Source organism: Pongo pygmaeus, chromosome 17, assembly GCF_028885625.2.
Source record: "Pongo pygmaeus isolate AG05252 chromosome 17, NHGRI_mPonPyg2-v2.0_pri, whole genome shotgun sequence".
In the NCBI taxonomy this organism is placed as follows: Eukaryota; Metazoa; Chordata; class Mammalia; order Primates; family Hominidae; genus Pongo; species Pongo pygmaeus.
In genome coordinates this window covers 32,325,675-32,344,981 of record NC_072390.2, presented here as the reverse complement: position 1 = coordinate 32,344,981, position 19,307 = coordinate 32,325,675, and the positions used below count along the sequence as shown (strand labels likewise).

The window sequence follows — 19,307 nt, the reverse complement described above, 5'->3', positions numbered from 1 at the left end:
AAAAACTGAAATCCAAAATGCTCTGGTCCCAAGCATTTCAGATAAGGGATACTCAAACTGTATTTCTGGTGTGGCTTCAGGGAGTAGAGGTGGCCTGTTGTCCAAGCCAATAAATATATCCTTTTCCCAACTACAGAAACTGGTCCCAGAGATATGTCTGTTCCTTTGACAGGGAGACTAAATACTGATACTTCTGTAGGAAGCTCTCTCTCCACTGGGGTTGATGAGTTAACAGATTGTGAGCCTGGAGGTATTGGTGGCCATCTTACATTAGAGAGAAAACAGAAGTGGAAGCAGAGATGAGAGGTGGGGAAAGAAAAAGGGAATTCTGACAGCAAGCTTTTTTGCCTAAGCTAGTAGAGGGTAAATTTCTGTTATCAGCAATTAAAATAGTTTTAATACAATGGGTTATTTAACTTTGATAAATAATCTGACCAGGCATGGTGGCTCACACCTGTAATCCCAGCACTTTGGGAGGCCAAGGCGGGTGGATTACCTGAGATCAGGAGTTTGAGACCATCCTAGCCAACATGGAGAAACCCCATCTCTACTAAAAATACAAAAATCAGCCAGGAGTGGTAGCACGCGCCTATAATCCCAGCTACTCGGGAGGCTGAGGCAGGAGAAACGCTTGAATCAGGGAGGTGGAGGTTGCAAGTGAGCAGAGATTGCCCCACTGCACTCCAGCTTGGGCGACAAAGCGAGACTCCATCTCAAAAAAAAAAAAAAAAAAAAACTTTTATAAATAAGTAATCAGCTTTTTCTGATATCAATAAATTTTAAAATATCAAGTACATGTTTACCTTCTAAAAGTAAACTCCTAAGTTATTAAATTTACTGGGAGTACTGCTGTTCTACCAAACAATTACATATCAATGGCAGTGGGAAAATTATTATACTACATCACTCTAAACAGTGGTTTTAAGGTGGTCATGATTTCAAATTCACTTCATAGGTACACCCATATTTGAAAATTTGGAGTCTTACTTTCACATTAATGGCCAGCTTTCCCTAACCCAAACTGACTTAAAATAAGACAAATAGTTAATGCAAATTGCCAGCGTATCTCAAAAGCAGGCATGATTTCAGTTTTACTCTCACAGTTTTTCAGTTTTCTCACAGGAAAGCTGTTTTGGTAAATCAAATGGCCACATTTCCTCCCAAACATATTCTTTGGGTTTCTGAGATACTAAGGGAGTAGGGGAAAAAAATTCTCTTTTCCTGTCTCTCATGGATACATTCCTATTAAAAATGCAACGTTTTGACAAGACAGTAACACAACGATTGTGTAGCTTTTGCACAGGAATTGTATTATTTCCTAAATTAGAGGCACACAGCAAGCAGGAAAAGGTGTTTTATCTATTTGGTCACCATTTACAGATGCATACGTGCTTATAAATATATCTGCCTTCAGGTTCCATTTTGAAAGGCCAGACACTGATCCAATGTGATAAAAAAAAATCCCAGCAAAAAAAAAAAAAAAAAAAAATGATGATGATACCTTATCAGCAGTTTTACAATAGATCCATACACAACTAACGGGAAATTTCAGTTTGTTGCCAATTCCCCCAGAACAGGTCCAGTCTGAAGTACTATTGGTATTACCACAAAGAAAGAAAAAATTTCAGAGAAGCTAAACTATGGCTAAATAACACTGTTTTGCAATGGAAAGTTTCTAAGTCCCTAAGTAAACTGCAATTGCTTTTGCTTTCTAAAGGGTGACTCTGAACAGAGGCCAGACCACACAAGCCCTGCTACCCTGAAATGTGGTTCTCCAGTGGAAACTGATTTTGTAATAACTAGAAATGAGACGTTTTTCCTGGAGGAAAAAAAGAAAAAGAATATCTAGTTTTGTGAAATCTATTTTCTTTCACTCTCAAAATAACATTTAAGTTTAATTAAATAGAGGGAAATTTCTATTTAAAGATCAGCTATATAAAATAGCAAAAAGCTGAAAATAAATGTTTTCGACTTACACCAGTGGTCCTCTACCACATACTTTTAGGTCTGTGCCAGAAAATGGTGAGGATCTTTTGTTGTGCTTTAAAATAACATAGGCTTGACAAAGCCTTTCTATGTTATTTAAGTAGATGCTGCAAGGCAAGAGTAGAAAGAGAAATCTTACTGTGTACCTGACAAGTGTTATTACTAGCTCTGTTTTCTAATTTGATTGACATCAGATATACTAGCAAAACTTCCAGCTGCTCCATAACCTGAAGAGGATATATAAAAAAGAAAAACCTACACAAATATCTTCTTCCTGAATGAATCTTCCCTAAAACAAACGAAAGTCAACCAGCCTATGGTCTGTTGGTTAGCATTTCAGTCAAATATGGGGACAAGTCCTGGTATCAACAACAGAATTTATATTACAAAAGTTTTTACAGCTTTGTCAAAACAAACAAAATGTGGCATTAATTAATTTCGTTTAAAAAAAAAATATGGCCAGGTGCGGTGGCTCTACACCTGTAATCCCAGAACTTTAGGAGGCCGAAGCGGGTGGATCACTTGAGGTCAGGAGTTCGAGACCAGCCTAGCCAACAAGATGAAACCCCATCTCTACTAAAAATACAAAAAATTAGGGGGGTGTGGTGGCATGTGCCTGTAATCCCAGGCACTTGGGAGGCTGAGGCAGGAGAATCGCTTGAACCTGGGAGGCAGAGGTTGCAGTGAGCCAAGATCACACCGCTGTACTCTAGCGCCTGGGCAACAAAGCGAGACGTGTGTGTGTGTGTGTGTGTGTGTGTGTGTTTTCTTGTGTGTGTGTGTGTGTGTGTGTTTTCTTGATTATACCAACCTATTCCATTTACAATTAGTATGAAGGTATTAACCTAAGTATTTAAAAATACTATATAAGGTAAAGGAAATTTTTCTTTTTCTAAATATGGCTAAGTTCCCCCATCTAGTTTCTGTTTTGCTTTTCTGAGTTGCAACATGTAAGATTATTATAATAATTTTCAGTTTCCCTTTCCCTTGAAGAGACTTCTGCAGTCCAGCTTTGTGGTTTTCAAAGTAACTTCAAAAGCAATACATAAAGGTTGACTTCTCATAACATTGTCTCAATATCATTCAGGTTAAAAAAAAAAAAAAGGCCCAGAAAACTCACAATTGCGATTTATTCATAGAGGATGACTTTTCTACTCCTTGAGGATGACTTTTCTACTCCTTGAGGACACTCACTCACTTTCTCTTTGAATCTCAGGATGACTTTTCCTCTCCTTGAGGACACTCACCACTTTCTCTTTGGATCTCAGGACTCCCAGCTTTCCAAATCGAACGTGAAAAGGCGAACACTGATAGCTGCCATCCTGCTGCTGTACCACGATGACATCGATGCACCCAGAGAGGGTGGCCTGGTTAATGCCCTTGTAGAGTTCCTTCACAGTGACAATCACCTGCCCAGCCAGCTGTCCCACATAATTCATGGTTTGAGACTACGACAAACAAAAATTAGATGAGATGTTAACACTACATTTGTGATCTATTGACAATGACAAAGAAATAACAGTCATAACAAAAACGACACTACTCACTTGTACGCCAGATTTCATATCATTAGCCTTGTTAATTTTGAACCGAACAGTCTCATGCTACCGCTGTTTCTACGCATTTCCACACACGGACCACCCGAGACTATTCTCCTTTGTATCTGAGAGGCTGCTCCAGCCAGGGCCTGAGGCATTCCCTTTCCTTTTCCAGCAACCCGGATAGTACTGACTGCCATTAGGGACTTTTTCCCCAAAGTTCAGGACCAGCACAGAATCACCAAAGAACCCTGACCTCCTGCCCAAGACCCTTTGGAACCTGGGGCTACTGCATCCACTTTGGCCATAGCAGCCAAACAGAAAAAACAAACATCATCCCCAGGAGAAACCAGAGATTCATCTTCCAGCAGAACCAATGTAATAAATTAGTGAGAGCTACATTTTGTAAGGAACTATTATTATCAGAATAATATGGTTCAGACACATGCTAGATTAAATAAACTCTGGCAAGTCTGCCTGAGTCTAGCCCATTTATAACATTATTTCTACGGAAAACTCCCTTCAATGACTCAATATAACTAACTGGAACATGCAATCAAGTTCTACAAAGTTCAAAGCACAGAAAAGGGTTTTACTCTTGTTCCTCAACCTCAATTCACTATTCAAATCACAATCAAAAGGTCTGCAAGGAGTTCTCCAGAAAGGCTCAAAGGAGAGAAAGTACAGCTAAAGCCGGGGTGGCTTTATTGCCTTGGCCCCATCCCCAAATTTTCCACTAATAAAAACCAAATCCCCCCTTCAGTCCTAATGTCAGATTTCACTTCCAGCTATTGAATACACCCCTGCATTTTATTCATTAGACGCTGACACCCCTAATATAATGCCAAAGCACAATTCAGTGAAAGCCATTCTGGGGACTGGAATGACAGAGAGTAACCAAGAGTCCCTCCAATGCTCCAGCTAATTCAGAGGCCAACTTTCACCCAACCACAGGACTGACTGACTGCTCTCCAAGCTGTCTGCTATAAGCAGCTCATGGTTTCTCTACACCCAGCTTGGAGGCCGCCTTGAGCTTAAAGGTCCATGCTCTGAAAAGTTTCAGAGGGCATGTTCTGTGTTGCCAGGTGAGTCCAAAACTGAACTGGGAGAAAGAACGCTGTCTTCTTGGGAAAACTCAGGGGCCTCCAGGACATCTGCCTGCACAGAAATTCACTCTGCTCTTCACAGATGAGTGGCCACGGCAGAGCCCTGATTCTAAATTGTTTCCTGTTCCTACATGCAGATGAATGTGTAATCAAGGCCCATCAGTTCTACACCACGAAGCATCGCCATGATAATTTTACCCTGGAAGAAATTTTTAAAATATTTTAAAACTAATGTTACCAAGGCCCTTAAATGCACCCATAGAAGAGCTGGAAAACGCTTGTGCTGCAAAACTTACTCCTAAATAACAAAATAAGATGACATCCTTTATGTGATATCAAACAATTATAATCTGGTGACGGTTTTGGTTTTGGAATAATTGATTTGACCTCAATAGCTAAACCAAATTAAGCACGTATCAAGTGCTCAATAATCATTTCTTGAATGAATGAACAAATGAACTAGTAATAAATGAGACTTAAAAAATAAGAAACATAAAAAAAGTGTGGGGAGGAAATAGTGTTTCATCAAAATATTCATATAACATCCCATTATGTTTTTAATAATTAAATTTCTATTTTGAGGTCACCGTAGATTCACATGGTTCTAAAAAATAACACAGCTAGATCTCATGCATCCTTTTCATATTCTGTAAGTAATGCATATTCACAACATGCTTTTTACCTACATGGCACACACATGAATTAAACAGCATCCAAGCAGTCAATCTTGGTATTACTGCTTGAATGGTGGTGGCAATGTTAAAATGAATTTTATTACAAGAAACAAAAAAAATCGTAATTGTTAGACCTTTTCTTAAACAAAAAAATGCTTTCAAGCATTGACATTTAGCCACAAACAAGTCTTATAAACATAAATGTGTAACAAGCTTCCATCAACTACAGCATAAAATTCATAATTAAGTGTAACTGTATCTATTCAAGATTATTTTAACTACCATGGTTAAGGGATGTGCTGTTATATGGGAAAACCTAATGTGTAAATGCCAGTTGCTAAATGTAGAAAAATACAGGTTGTCAAATAACTGGTTTTCTCTTGACAGATAATGAAACAATGACATTTATATTGTGAAGGCTGGTAAAACAAAAGTAAAGAGAGGCCTGTAGCTTAACGTGCTACACCCTGGGAATGATGAGCAGCTGTCTGCTAGAAGGGTCACCCCAACAAAGCTGGGGAAAGAGGCTTCCTCATCATTATGTCTGGAGGAAACGCAGTTGTTCGTCATAGGCATGAGGGATATGTTAAACAGCCTGCTCCTGAAGCAGAATCTAGCGCCATATACCTTATTCCTAACATGCTAGCCCAGCATAGCTACACAATAAGAACCAAGTCAGACCTGTCCTGGTCAACACCTGGGAAAGCCACACTCTGAACCAGCAGCAGAAAAGATACACAATGATGTAACCCAAATGTTTAAAAAATATAGCAAAATAACACACTATAAACTGTTCCTCATATTTTATCATGAATGACGAGGGAAAATGTGGGAGGAGAAAATAAATAATGGAGAGTGACAGAGACCAAGGGAGAGCCATGCAGAAAGAAACAAACAAGAAGTCACAGAGAAAAAAGAGCAAAAGCAAAGACAGAATATATAACCAGAAAGGCAGGCTCATTTGGAGATGCCCACACAGAAAGCAAAATGTGGAAATGAAAAATGGTCACAGAGCAGCATCCCTATCTTGAGGCTTACGGGCATAAATAAAAATATTAAAGTGCACTTGCTGATTCTTGGAACAAGAAGAATACATCCAGCCCATTCTTTTAACAAATACCAAAAATGCTTCTAACACATCTCTGAAATACTCTAACAATAATCACGCTGGAAGCAACTCTTTTTTTGAAAGCTCATAACATCCCAAATTCTTAAACTTACATATTATTATCTCAGAACTACTTTAGAGGTGGTATTATTTCTATTTTTAAAGACAATTAAGGCTGGGTGTAGTGGCTCACGCCTGTAATCTCAGCACTCTGAGAGACTGAGGCAGTCAGGAGTTCGAGACCAGCCTGGCCAACACGGTGAAGGCCCGTCTTTACTAAAAATACAAAAAATTAGCTGGGCGTGGTGGCATGTGCCTGTAATCCCAGCTACTTGGGAGGCTGAGGCAGGAGAATCACTTGAACCTGGGAAGCAGAGGTTGCAGTGAGCCGAGATCACACCACTGCACTCAAGCCTGGGTGACAGAGCGAGACTCCGTCTCAAAAAAAAGAAAAAAAGAAATGAGGGTTAGAAAAGTTAAGTAATATCTATGACCTCCCTCTGTCCCCCACGACCACCAAATTCATATGTTGAAGCCCTGATGCCCAATGTGATGGTATTTGGAGATAGGGCCTTTGGGAAGCAATTAGGTTTAGATGAGGTCATATGGGTGGAGCCTCCATGTGACGGATTAGTGTCCTTCTAAGAGGAGAAAGAGACCTAGACCATGCTCTCTTTCCTTTCCTTGTGAGAATACAGCAAGAAGTCTGCAAACCAGGAAGAGAGCCCAATCGGCTGGCACTTTGATCTGTGAGAATGGTAAGAAATAAATGTCTGTTGTTTAAGCCAAATACCATCTATGGTATTCTGCTGCAGTAGCCCAAGCTGACTAAGACAAGTCTCTTCTTAAACATCACATGCTATGCTGCATTTCAGTTTTGGCATCATTACAGTTGACAGAGACTCGCTACTTTACCAAGAAGTCCATAAAAATGTCAGAAAACTATTATGTCCACTAGAAGTCACACTGAACATCACGCTCTTCCAAATGAAACCACAACACACCAAAGAATTTATCGGAGTCTCATCTATTCTAGGCTAAACATTCTTATTCCTTAAAATATTTGAACTGATTGGGTTTACTTTGACTCTTATGACATTTATGTCCATCTTTAAAAACGATATTTCAAGACAACTAGACACAATGGCTCGGATATGGCCTGACTGCTATACAGTGTATGTAATATACAGTGTGCTGTTTAGGCCTAGGTACCTTCCCATGGGCTGGATTAAATATTGGGAGCTCTGAAGAAAAAGAAGTACTTATTGATTACTCAAATAAAAAAGTGAAGAAAAAAAAAAAGCAGTAGAAAATAAGCAACTACAATACTTATTAGAGGCCAAATGGCCCTTCGCATATAAAATTCAATATGCCAAATTAGTCCTCCATGCATAAAATTCGACAGTGCCCACTATCATATTTTTCTTATCAAATATTTTAAGGTATAAAAGGACACACACTGGAATAAATGGGTAGCTTTCAAGATTTCGTTATTCACCAAAAGTTTGAAGATCAGCTTAGCACCTTTTGCTTAGCATCAAAGAAACTAAAATGAATAATCACTATATGGAGTATGGATTTATAAATAAAATGGGCCAGGCGCGGTGGCTCACGCCTGTAATCCCAGCACTTTGGGAGGCCGAGGCAGGTAGATCACTTGAGGTCAGGAGCTCAAGACCAGCCTGGCCAATATGGTGAAACCCCATCTCTACTAACAACACAAAAAATTGGCCTGTATTGTGACACATGCCTGTAGCCCCAGCTACTCGGGAGGCTGAGGCAGGAGAATCGCTTGAACCCAGGAGGCAGAGGTTGCAGTGAGCTGAGATTGTGCCACTGCACTCCAGCCTGGCGACGGAGTGAGACTCCATCTCAAAAAAAAAAAAAAAGCATCAGTAAATAGGTTCAAATACCAATCCCCCTCCTACAAAAACTGCTTAAAATTATTTCAATTACTTGATGTGTTCAATCAAAAATAACTTTTGTTAAGGAAAAGAGTAATCAGAGATACAACGTAGTTTAAAAACAATAAAAAAATTCATAAATTATCAGCACAAAATGGACACATTCTATTTACTTTTATTTTCATTCTGAGACAGGGTTTCACTGTGTTGCCCAGGCTGGACTGCAATGGTGCGATCTCTGCTAACTGTAACCTCCGCCTCCTGGGCTCAAGCGATGCTCCCACCTTGGCCTCCGGAGTAGCTGGGACTACAGGAATATACTACCATGCCCAGCTAATTTTTGTATTTTTTTGTAGAGACGGGGTTTTGCCATGTTGCCCAGGTTGGTCTTGAACTCCTGGGCTCAAGCAATCCACCTGCTTTGGCTTCCCAAAATGCTGAGATTACAGGTGTGAGCCACCACGACTGGCCTCAAAATGGATACATTCTAAACCACAATTTTAAGCGTTTCAAAATCTGTTTCTTAAGTTTATCTCCAAATATCTAATCGGTACTAGTACCGTTAGTACTACTACCAACAAACACACAACTAAACTTGTCACACGTCTCTCATGTGTCAAGTGCTATGTTAACCTGTATGTTATCTCATGTAGTCTTCACAGATACCCATGGATTTGGTATTTCCATTTATATGTGGAAACTCGGGTTCAGAAATATCCAAGGTCAGCACACTATTAAGTGGCAGAGCTAATATTCAAACTCAAGTATGAGCCTAGAACCTAAGCCCTTAATTGCATCTCTAAGTAACAGAAATGCTCTAAGTAAACACGATAAAAGCCTTCATGAAGCCTCCAGATTTCTTACTGCAAGTGGGCTGCTTTCAGCAATCTGAGTATCATTTTTACTTAATGCTACTTGGCTACTTAAAGATGAAATGATTACAGGGAGTCCAAAGAAGCCATACTCACCCTCCAAGTCTCCTCACACCACTACTATTAACCCTCCCGCTGGACCATGGTCCAGTGTTACAAAGCAGACTACTGGGAGCACCACATGTTGTGAGGCTTATGGACAGAGGTTAAAATAGCTTTTACCAAAGAACATGCCATTGCCGCTAACTTTCTGCTCACAGACATGAGGAGTATGCTAGGAGGGAAGAGAGACACCAGATGCTTCAGGAAACAGACAACAGGACACTGTTACCTAGGATGTAGGTAAACATTCCAGCTTGCCCCTGTGCTCCTGGACCAAATTCCTTCAGGACACCCATGATTACAGTTTGCATTTGATTAGCATGTAATATTTTTCAAGAACTTCCTCAAACATACCTCATTTGATTTTCAAAAAGAGAATGTAGGTTATGCTAGCAGGCATTATTAATTTCATTTTGAATTTGAGATTGAGAAAAGAGATGTCTACTATTCACTAGAACCCAGTTCTACCTATACTCAGGGTCCCAACTTTCTCCACTACCTCTGACCCATGGCTTAAATCATTGGGTCTCAAGGTCATGTGGTGTCCCTGAGGGCAAAAAAAATCTGAGGGCTGAACTCAAGTTATACTAAATCCCTATGGTTTTCTCCAAGAATCCCAGAGTAACCTAGAGGTGACCAATATGAATCTGGGGGGGATTCTGGAGGGTAAAAACTTCCCCCAAAAGTAAGTGATGAAACAAGCAAAGGTACCCACAGCAGCAGCTGCTGCAAGCTTCTCCCCGGTCAGGGAAGGCAGGGGGTGACAGTCCCCCAGGGGCTTGCCCACATCGTGTAGGTGCTTAACCGAGTCAACATTTTACAAAACATTTACAGTGTGCCCACCAGATGCTAAGGTATTACAAAGAACGAAAGGAGGTTACAACTTAGCTAGACAGAAGAAAGGAAAAGTATACAACACAGCGCAGTCTAGGATAAGTTGAAAGCAGCACCACAGACTCCCGACGCCAAGCCCTGACGGGGAATCCAACCTTTCTGAGGGAAGCTGTTCTCGGACATTTAAATTCAAGCAAATGCCTTACTTTGTACTTCCTGGTTATTTCTTTTCCCCATCATAGTAGAACGCCAATTTGTTTCTTTAGTTTTGTATTATTTTATATTAGCTACCTTTAAATTCTCACTTTATAAAACAAGAAATAGAAAATAGCAGCCGCACAAGGAACAACCTGGCCTACCCCTAGGAGCACAAAATAGATGGTCCATTAAAGCCCATGCGGTCTCCCTGAAGCTAAGACGGCCCATGAGAAGTGCTGACAGCTGAGCATCTAACACTCACCGCTCCTAGACCTTCAGTGGTGAAAGAGCCCCAAATGTCTCCTCAAGAACACAGCGGGTCTCCTGCTGCCCCGGCAGTGTAGGGTGACTAGTCAAAGCGTTCTCCTTCATTTCTAGGACGATTTAGTCCCTGTACAGACTCTGTAAAAGAAAACCCAGTGCCTCCCAGCAAACTTCCTGAATATACCAAGTACCCAGACAGCTTTTTCATCACAATGAAAAAGGAAATCTGGAAGAAGCCTTACCCAGGAAAGGCCTCTCAATGTAATCCCCCTACAGGTTCAACTCAGAAACAATCACAAAAAAGATGCCCATTATACTGGCCTGTTTCTGGTACAGTTCAGTTTTCACACAGTCAAAATTAAGCACCTATTTCACGCCAGTCACTACAGTAAGTCCTTATGAAGATAAACAAAATTCTGCCCTCATCCTCTCTCAGAGGACGCTGGTTCTTGAAAGAGATATAACAAATACTGTCTTATATAATCCCTTACGATAATGCTATTTGGGAGACTGTTAGGAAGACTAGAGAACAAAGAGAAAAAATCTGCTTGGGAGAGTTAGGTAAGGCTTCACGCAGCAGAAAATATTTGTTCTAGAAGTTGAAGTATATGTAAAGGGCTGAACAGATTAAGGAAGGAAGGTTCCCAGTGGGCAGTCCCAGGCAGAGAGAACAGCTTATGGGAAAGTGTGCTAAGTTTGAGAGACAAAAGTGAGATGACGCAAGACCTTGGACCCTGTGCACGTTTATCATGTGGACAATGGGTGCAATCAGTGCTTCTGTTCGGGGAAGCGACAGGATTAGGTCACAGGGGGAGGATGAACTAGAGAAGAGGTAGCTAAAGGCGGAGAGACTACTTCAGAAGTCACCACAACAAATTCAGGCAAGAGACTGCACAGCTCTACGGCAGAAGAGACACATAGGGAGCTAAGAATCAGTTAGTCTTGATGACTGACTAAGGGTTGATACTAAGGGCAAGGAAACTGGTGAGGACCGTGCCACGATTTCCAGACAGCTAGAAATACCTCTGGCACATAGGTGGCATTCAGTAAATTCTGTTGCATGAACCAACTTAGAGATATGGAAATAAAAAGAGTAGACCTGGTGGGGAACTTCCTATCAAGGTTGAACTTAAAGAACATTACTTACTACCACACTGCTTCAAAAGTTTGTGTGCATGAAAATCAATCAGTCAGAAAATGCAAATTTCTGACTGTTTTAAAGCTTAAGAACTAATTATGAAGATGAGCCAGGTTAGGGAAGCATAGTTCCATGTAAAAGTAAGAGTTCTTGCTACTTTGTGCTACTTCCAAAATCAGTTCAACAGAAAACTGACTACACAAAGGCTCTAAGCCTTGGGAATTGTCCTGTCCTTTGTCTTTTACAGAGAAAAAATACAGGGGAGTTTTTGAATCTTTCTGAGCTGGTGTTGGGCCTCAGAGGACTCCCTCCTGAGAGAATGAGATTTAGCCAGGATGAGGTGTGCTCTGGAGGATCTGAGGTTCTAATCAATTCCCTGTAGATCACGAACTCTGTCTTTCTAAATCAGAGCAACCCCATCACCTCCACTGTTTGAAGTCACAGTCAGGGAGGTTTTTATATCTAACTTCTTTTTCCCCACTAAATGAGGAAAACTGGCAAGGAGCACACTCTAGGTCAGTATTTCTCAAAGAGTGGTCCTTGGACTGTCTGCAATAGAATCAAGTCTTGGTGCTTAAGAATGTAGGTTCATTCATGAAAAATATGGGAAAGGGGGATAAAAACAAATACACGTTCCTGAACCCCAACCCAGACCTACTACATAAAAAGCTGGAAACAAGGTCTTAAAAATCTGTTACCCATGATTCTGACAGACACCCACGTTTGGGAACTAACTCTAGGCTCCGTTGCAAGAACTTTCTCCTCTTAAGCCTGATTAAGTTTGTTATGCAGACTAAGTTGCTATGGTCTCAAGTTCACATTCTGTCGTATAAAGATGTCAAGGTCTGTTAAGTGTGGATCAGAAGTGGAAGCAATAGATAGTAATAGAATTTTAGACATTTTAATGACAGCTGACCTGATTATTTTATGATACTTAAATTCTAGAACTGGCAGTGCTTCTGTCAAAAAACTCAGAAATTCTGGCCTGGGAAGACTGCTTTCCTAAGGACCCCTTCCACAATTACAACCAAATATTACTCAATATCAACCTTTGGGTTACGTAAGTAAGAAGAGGGGATTTTCTGATTCAATATTTCTGTTTGGGAATTTAAACAGACACATAAGGCAATGGCTAGATCTGAAGGTAAAAACAGGGCTCCCTGCATTTCAATGATTTCAGTGCTCAGAGAGGCACCGAAACACAAGGGTGAGCCCCCAGTAGCCATGTCTATAATATGGGACCCAGGCCTTGGTATCTGCTGGCTGACAGGGGTGGGAGACATCTGGCCCAAACAGATATTCATGAAATGTGTATGGAGAGCAAAGGCCACCCAAGACTGGGAGGGCTGGGCCACCTGAGATGGGATGCAGAAGACCCACCAGCTTGGAACACTGACACCCCAGGTGGCCCTGGCTCTTGCCCACTTGGCATCTCTCTGAACGATGAGCCAGTCATAAGTTTCTTTGCGTGGTTGTTCAGAGTCCATTTCCAATGTTGCCAACAAAGGACTTAAATCAGACAGGCTAGATCCTGACTGGATAAAGCCACCTGAAGCCCTAAAACACCCTCCTGCAAATATCAGCCTGGCAAAACTAGCAAGAACATGCTTCAAATGTAACCCAGATAACACTTTATTCTACTTAACAACTTAATCTGTTAAGAAAAAAAATTTTAATTGTTTAAAAATGAGAAAATAGGAAGCTGGCCTTAAGCTTAGTTCTCAGGGCTGATAAGTTTTAAATTAGGATTTTTGGATCTGTCACCACGTTATTTCCTTTGAGGGAATCTGAAAGCTCAGACTTCTGCTCACTGAGTTCCCTTCTCTATGATGATTTCAACACACTTACTTTCTATAAACAGATGAACTGCTTTGTTGGACTGAGTAGGGCTCAGAAAAGGGAAGACGCTTTCCCAGTATAGCAATGCACCTTCTCTCCGAGTGGCGGCCCAGACCTTTACTCAACAACAGTGTCTACTTCAGCTTTTCAGCAGGTATAACTTAAGGAAGGACCATAAACATCACCTATTTCATCTTCAAAAATTACCAGCCCCCATCTTCTACCCACCATCGGCCCAATAATTTTCTGGACAATTCTTCAAAAGCCAATACCAGTTTTCATCTTAATCTAGTATTTTGTAAGAGGAGCAAGGATGTTTCAGGTTTCCTGGGTAAGGAGGAAGTGGGATAAAAAAGGAACGTACATCCACAACAGATTGTGAATCCCCAGAGCACAATGGCAAAGATCAAAAATATGATGGGGGAGGATGTGTGGGCTCAGTGGCTGAGAAGAAAGCAGAGGTGACAAGATGCGATCCGTTGCTGTGAGTGCCCAAGGCCCCCTGCCCTCTCCCTACCACAGCACTCACCACACGGCATGAACATTTAGGCCACCTTCAAACTCTTGAGTTCCGGTAAAGAAGGGAAAAGTCCCGCAAGCTTCACTGTTTCCTGAAAGCTTGGCACAGTGCCTAGCAATAGTAGGTTCTTAATAAGTGGTTTTGGATCAATGAATGGACCAATGAATAAATGAATGAATGAATGCAAGACCTAGTGAACAGAATCAGCAAGGAGAGGGAGAAATATACACAGTGTTATGTTTTATCTCACTGACTTAGAGTAAAATTCAAGAGGTAAGTGAAGATACATATAACCATGCACTGAAAAAAAAAAAAAAAAAAAAAAACAGGCTGAGTGTGGTGGCTCACGCCTGTAATCCCAGCACTTTGGGAGGCCAAAGTGGGTGGATCACCTGAGGTCAGGAGTTCGAGACCAGCCTGGCCAACATGGTGAAACTCTCTACGAAAAATACAAAAATTAGCCAGACATGGTGGTGGGCACCTGTAATCCCAGCTACTCAGGAGGCCGAGACACAAGAATCGCTTGAACCCAGGAGGCGGAGGTTACAGTGAGCCAAGATCGCGCCACTGCATTACAGCCTGGGCGACAGAGTGAAACTCCATATCAAAAAACAAAACAAAACAAAACAAAAAAAGAGAAAAGAAATCTATGGTGGAAGTTAACCCAAAGTCCCAAAAGCAATGCCCATGTGTTCAGAACCAATACTTTCCTCCAGAAGCTGAAGACCTCAGAGAAAAACTTGCATAAATCTAGTCTATGTGAGTGACAAAAATGACACCGCCTCAGGATGGGTAAATCTAAAAATATCCCCGTGAGAACAAATGACAGCCATGTAGATCATTCTGGAGAATACTGAGCAGCCCAGCAGCAACTTGCAGCAGAGACTGCTGGTCATCAGAGGAAGTCAGTGTGAAGTCAGCCGAGGCAGAAGCAAGGGTGCTGTAACTGCAGATTATTACAGAAAACAAAGTGAAACACAACCACAAAGTTATCCATTTTCTACTAGTCAGCTGACTTTTATGAAAATACCCAATATAATTATGCTACAGAGCACAGCCTTTAAGGAAAATGGCTGGAAACAATAGTTTAATTTTCCTGTGCTCAATAATGTACCAGAACATTAATTTTCTTCAGCAATAGAACCTGGTAACAGAGCAAGAAAAACTAGTGTTCAATTTTATCGTTAAATTTCAAAATAACATGTGTGGCTTAAGGAGATCCTAAAACAGCAAGCAGCACCCTCAAAAGGGGGCCCCAACTCCCTTCCTCAGCCCCGACAACACTCACATGGCCAAACTTGTTTCGCACTATCATAGCTCTGTAAAACTAAATGGTTCCTGTTGCCACATTTCTCTTTAATGCTTCTCCCTTCATTTCCCAAAATGAAAATAAGACCTTGTCATGAAGCTTTCTGATAATTTAATTCTTGTCTGTTCCCATCAAGGCTAAAATATGCCCAGTTTTGACCTCTGTACATGAGGTGACAGATGCTGTTATAGGGAACATTTAACCTGACTGGCAACTAGAGAGAAATGCAAGAAGTAAAATCATTAAGAACTGTAATCAGTTCAACATTCTGTTTATAATTAATAATGAAAGATATTAAACTATTACTTAAGTTAACCTTTGTGTAATGGTTATACCTATCAGCACAGAAAAAATTCCAGCTAAATGTTCATGCCAATTTAGCTATGAAGTTTTAAGATTACAAATAGCTGTACCTTGAACTATTCAAAATAGATTTTTCTTAAAACAAAAAAAAAGCATACACTTTACAGATAGTAAAATTAACCCTTTTGTAGTGTACAGTTGTTAGCTGTGACCACACATTGCTGTAGCCACCACTATAGTCAAGATACAGATCAATCAGACTGCTCTCCAAAATGCCCAAACCCATTTGGAGTCAATCCCTCTTCCCCACCCATGCCAATCACTGATCTGCTTTCTGTCCCTAGTCTTGCCATCTCTGGAATATCATATAAATGGAACCATACAGTATGTACCTTTGGATTCTGGCTTCTTTAGCTTAGCACAGTCCACGTGACATTAATCAATATTGCTGTATGTATCAGTAGTCTGTTCCCTGTTAAGTAGTACCCCACTGTATGGATGTATCAAATGTTTATCCATTCACTAGCTAGAAGATATCTGGGTTGTTTCCAGGTTTTGGCAATTACATATAAAACTACAGGTTGAGTATACCCCTTATCCAAAATGCTCAGGACCAGAAATTCTTGAATTTTGGATATTTTCAGATTTTGGAATATTTGCATATACATAATGACCCAAGTACAAACATAAAATTCATTTATGTTTCATATACACCTTAAACACATAGCCTGAAGGTAATTATAGAAAATATTTTCAATTAATTTTGCACACGAAACAAAGCTTTAACCGCATCTTGACTGAGACCTATCACCAGGGCAAGTGTGGAATTTTCCACTTGTGGCATCAGAGAGTTTTGGATTTTAGAGCATTTTGGATTTCAGATTTTTGGATTAGGGATGCTCATTCTGTACTACAAACATTTGTGTACAGGCATTTGTGTGAACATAATTTCATTTTATTTGGATATTTTAAAATGGGATTGCTAAGATATCTTTTTACAAAGTTGATTTTACTGGTATTTTTTGTTGTTGTTGTTGTTGTTGTTGTTTTGTTTTTTTTGAGACGCAGCCTTGCTCTGTGGCCCAGGCTGGAGTGCAGTGGCGCAATCTCTGCCTCCTGGGTTCACACCATTCTCCTTCCTCAGCCTCCTCAGTAGCTGGGATTACAGGCGCCCGCCACCACGCCCGGCTAATTTTTTTGTATTTTTTAGTAGAGATGGGGTTTCACCGTGTTAGCCAGGATAGTCTCGATCTCCTGACCTCGCGATCTGCCCGCCTCAGCCTCCCAAAGTGCTGGGATTAACAGGTGTGAGCCACCGCGCCTGGGCTTTTACTGGTATTGTTTTTAAGGTATCTTCAATGTCCTTGGGGGAGCCTGTTATTAGAGAAATCCTTCCTTTGTAAAATAATGTAACTTTTTTAAGTTTGGATTTTCACATGTGGGATTTGCTTAAAATGTAAATTCACCTCTATACTGGTGAAAATTCAAATTCATTTTCTCATGGTCTTAACTTTTTAAACATTGTATATCCTCAACAAATTACATAAGCTATAATTCAGATGTTTTACTCATTATTCTTCCTAATGTTAGTTACAGGGAGATGATGGGGGAAAAAGTGGAGAGGACACTAACTTACCCCTTCCAATTGCCATTTTAGGCTGCGTGCGTTGGCTCACACTTGTAATCCCAGCACTTTGGGAAGCCAAGGCAGAAGAATTACTTGAGCCCAGGAGTTGGAGAGCAGCCTGGGCAATGTAAGGAGACTCCATCTCTACACAGAATTTTTTTAAAAATTAGTTGGGTGTGGTGGCGCATGTCTGTAGTCCCAGCTACTCCGGAGGCTGAGGTGGGAGGGAACACCTGAGCCAGGGTGGTGAAGGCTGTAGTGTGAGCCATGTTTGTGCCACTGCACTCCAGCCCAGGCAACAGAGCAAGATCCTGACTCAAACAAACAAACAAAAAAACTGTTTAAACCCCAAATGCCATTTTACATACCTCATCTGATTTAATCCTCACAACTAGGTGAGGTAAATGTTATATTCATTGTACTAATAAGAAAACTGAGGCCCACAGAAGCAACTTACCTATAGTCAAGCAGTTACCCAGAGACATGACCAGACAAAAGCCCTGGTATGTCCATCTTAAATACCCATGCTCGTTTTACTGAAACCTAAAATAGCTCCTAAAAATTTATGGAATTTTCAGGCTATGTGTGGGTAGGAATTTCATAAAGGCCTTTAGAAGGCTATGATGATTCTTCCATATGCTACCATACATGAAAAATCTTAAGCCTTTTTTTTTGAGATGGAGTTTTACTCTTTTTGCCCAGGCTGGAGTGCAATGGCACAATCTCAGCTCACTGCAACTTCTGCCTCCCGGGTTCAAGTGATTCTCCTGCCTCAGCCTCTCGAGTAGCCAGGACTACAGGCGCACGCCACCACGCCCAGCTAATTTTGTATTTTTAGTAGCGACGGGGTTTCTCCATGTTGGTCAGGCTGGTCTCGAACGCCTCACCTCAGGTGATCCACCCACCTCTGACTCCCAAAGTGCTGGGATTCCACGCCTAGCCAAGCCTTTTATTATGAGTAGTCTTACAGATACGATTACATTATGATCATAAAAGTGTGTTTTAAGAGGTATGTCCTTATCCTAAACCTTCTAAAAGAATTATGTAGTTAACCTATTTTAGTAGCGACTACTGATAACCATAAGCAACTCTAAAATAAGCCAAGAAATCTGATTATTTGGCTTAATTTCACATACAAAAGGCACACAATTTTAGCAGCTATAGAAGCCATGTGTAGTATTTTCAGGGTTGACTATCACTGACATTGGTGGCATACAATTTCCTTTGAAACACTCCAACTCTATCGGAAGTTTTTTCTATTTACACACTGACCTAGAAGTCAGGAATCTGTACGATTCTTCCACCATCAAAATTACAGCCCCAGACTGGAAACAAAGTAATATATTACTATAGGTTCTATGTCTAGGGAAGGACATGTTAAACTTTGCTCATCCCCCTTATTTCCCATCTCATCCTCTCTCACCCATTAAAGAACTTTAGTTAATATCACAGTTAACATTAACACAATTAGGACAAGTTCAAAATGTCAAGTAATTACTTGTCCTAATTGTGTTAATGCCCTGGGTTGAAGGTCCCTCAACCTGTACCATATGGTATCCTAGTAAATAAGGGTAAGAACAAGCCAGATGGACTACCATTGCAACTCCTGTAGCTAAGGTGGCAGCTACTGAATTAACAAGCACATGCAGGCCCAAAGTTCACAGTCAGTACTCTCAATAACCGGGGTTGAAGGGCTTCTTATCAAGAAGTCTGATAGAGCACCTGCTTTAGAAAGCACGCTACACGTGGAAAAAAGCATGTAGACTGCCTTATCAAAAAGAAGATAACTCAAGGATTAAAATAAATTTGGTTTTAGTGGAATCCTGAGCCTTTCTGTCATTTGTCTGCGTGGATTGTTTATATGTTTTTTTAAAATGTTTAACGGCTACCCTGGGCGTTCAACCCACTAAACATTTCCTGAGGTGTGCTCAATTTCTCTGACAAATGTTCATAAGCATACTGGCCATGAAACTGTACCACTTCCC

The 19,307-nt window shown here is 40.7% G+C and overlaps 1 protein-coding gene across 9 annotated transcripts in view; it reads right to left on the bottom strand.

Moving 5' to 3' along the window:
* LPIN2 (lipin 2) overlaps window positions 1-19,307 on the bottom strand; it is a 113,770-nt gene that overhangs the window by 43,391 nt on the left and 51,072 nt on the right. For 8 of the 9 annotated variants that reach the window (XM_063653456.1, XM_063653458.1, XM_063653457.1 and 5 more), the window contains exon 2: window positions 3,234-3,434. In XM_063653456.1, coding sequence (XP_063509526.1) covers window positions 3,234-3,434 — 201 coding nt within the window. The other variant, XM_054460460.2, reaches the window with a different exon arrangement.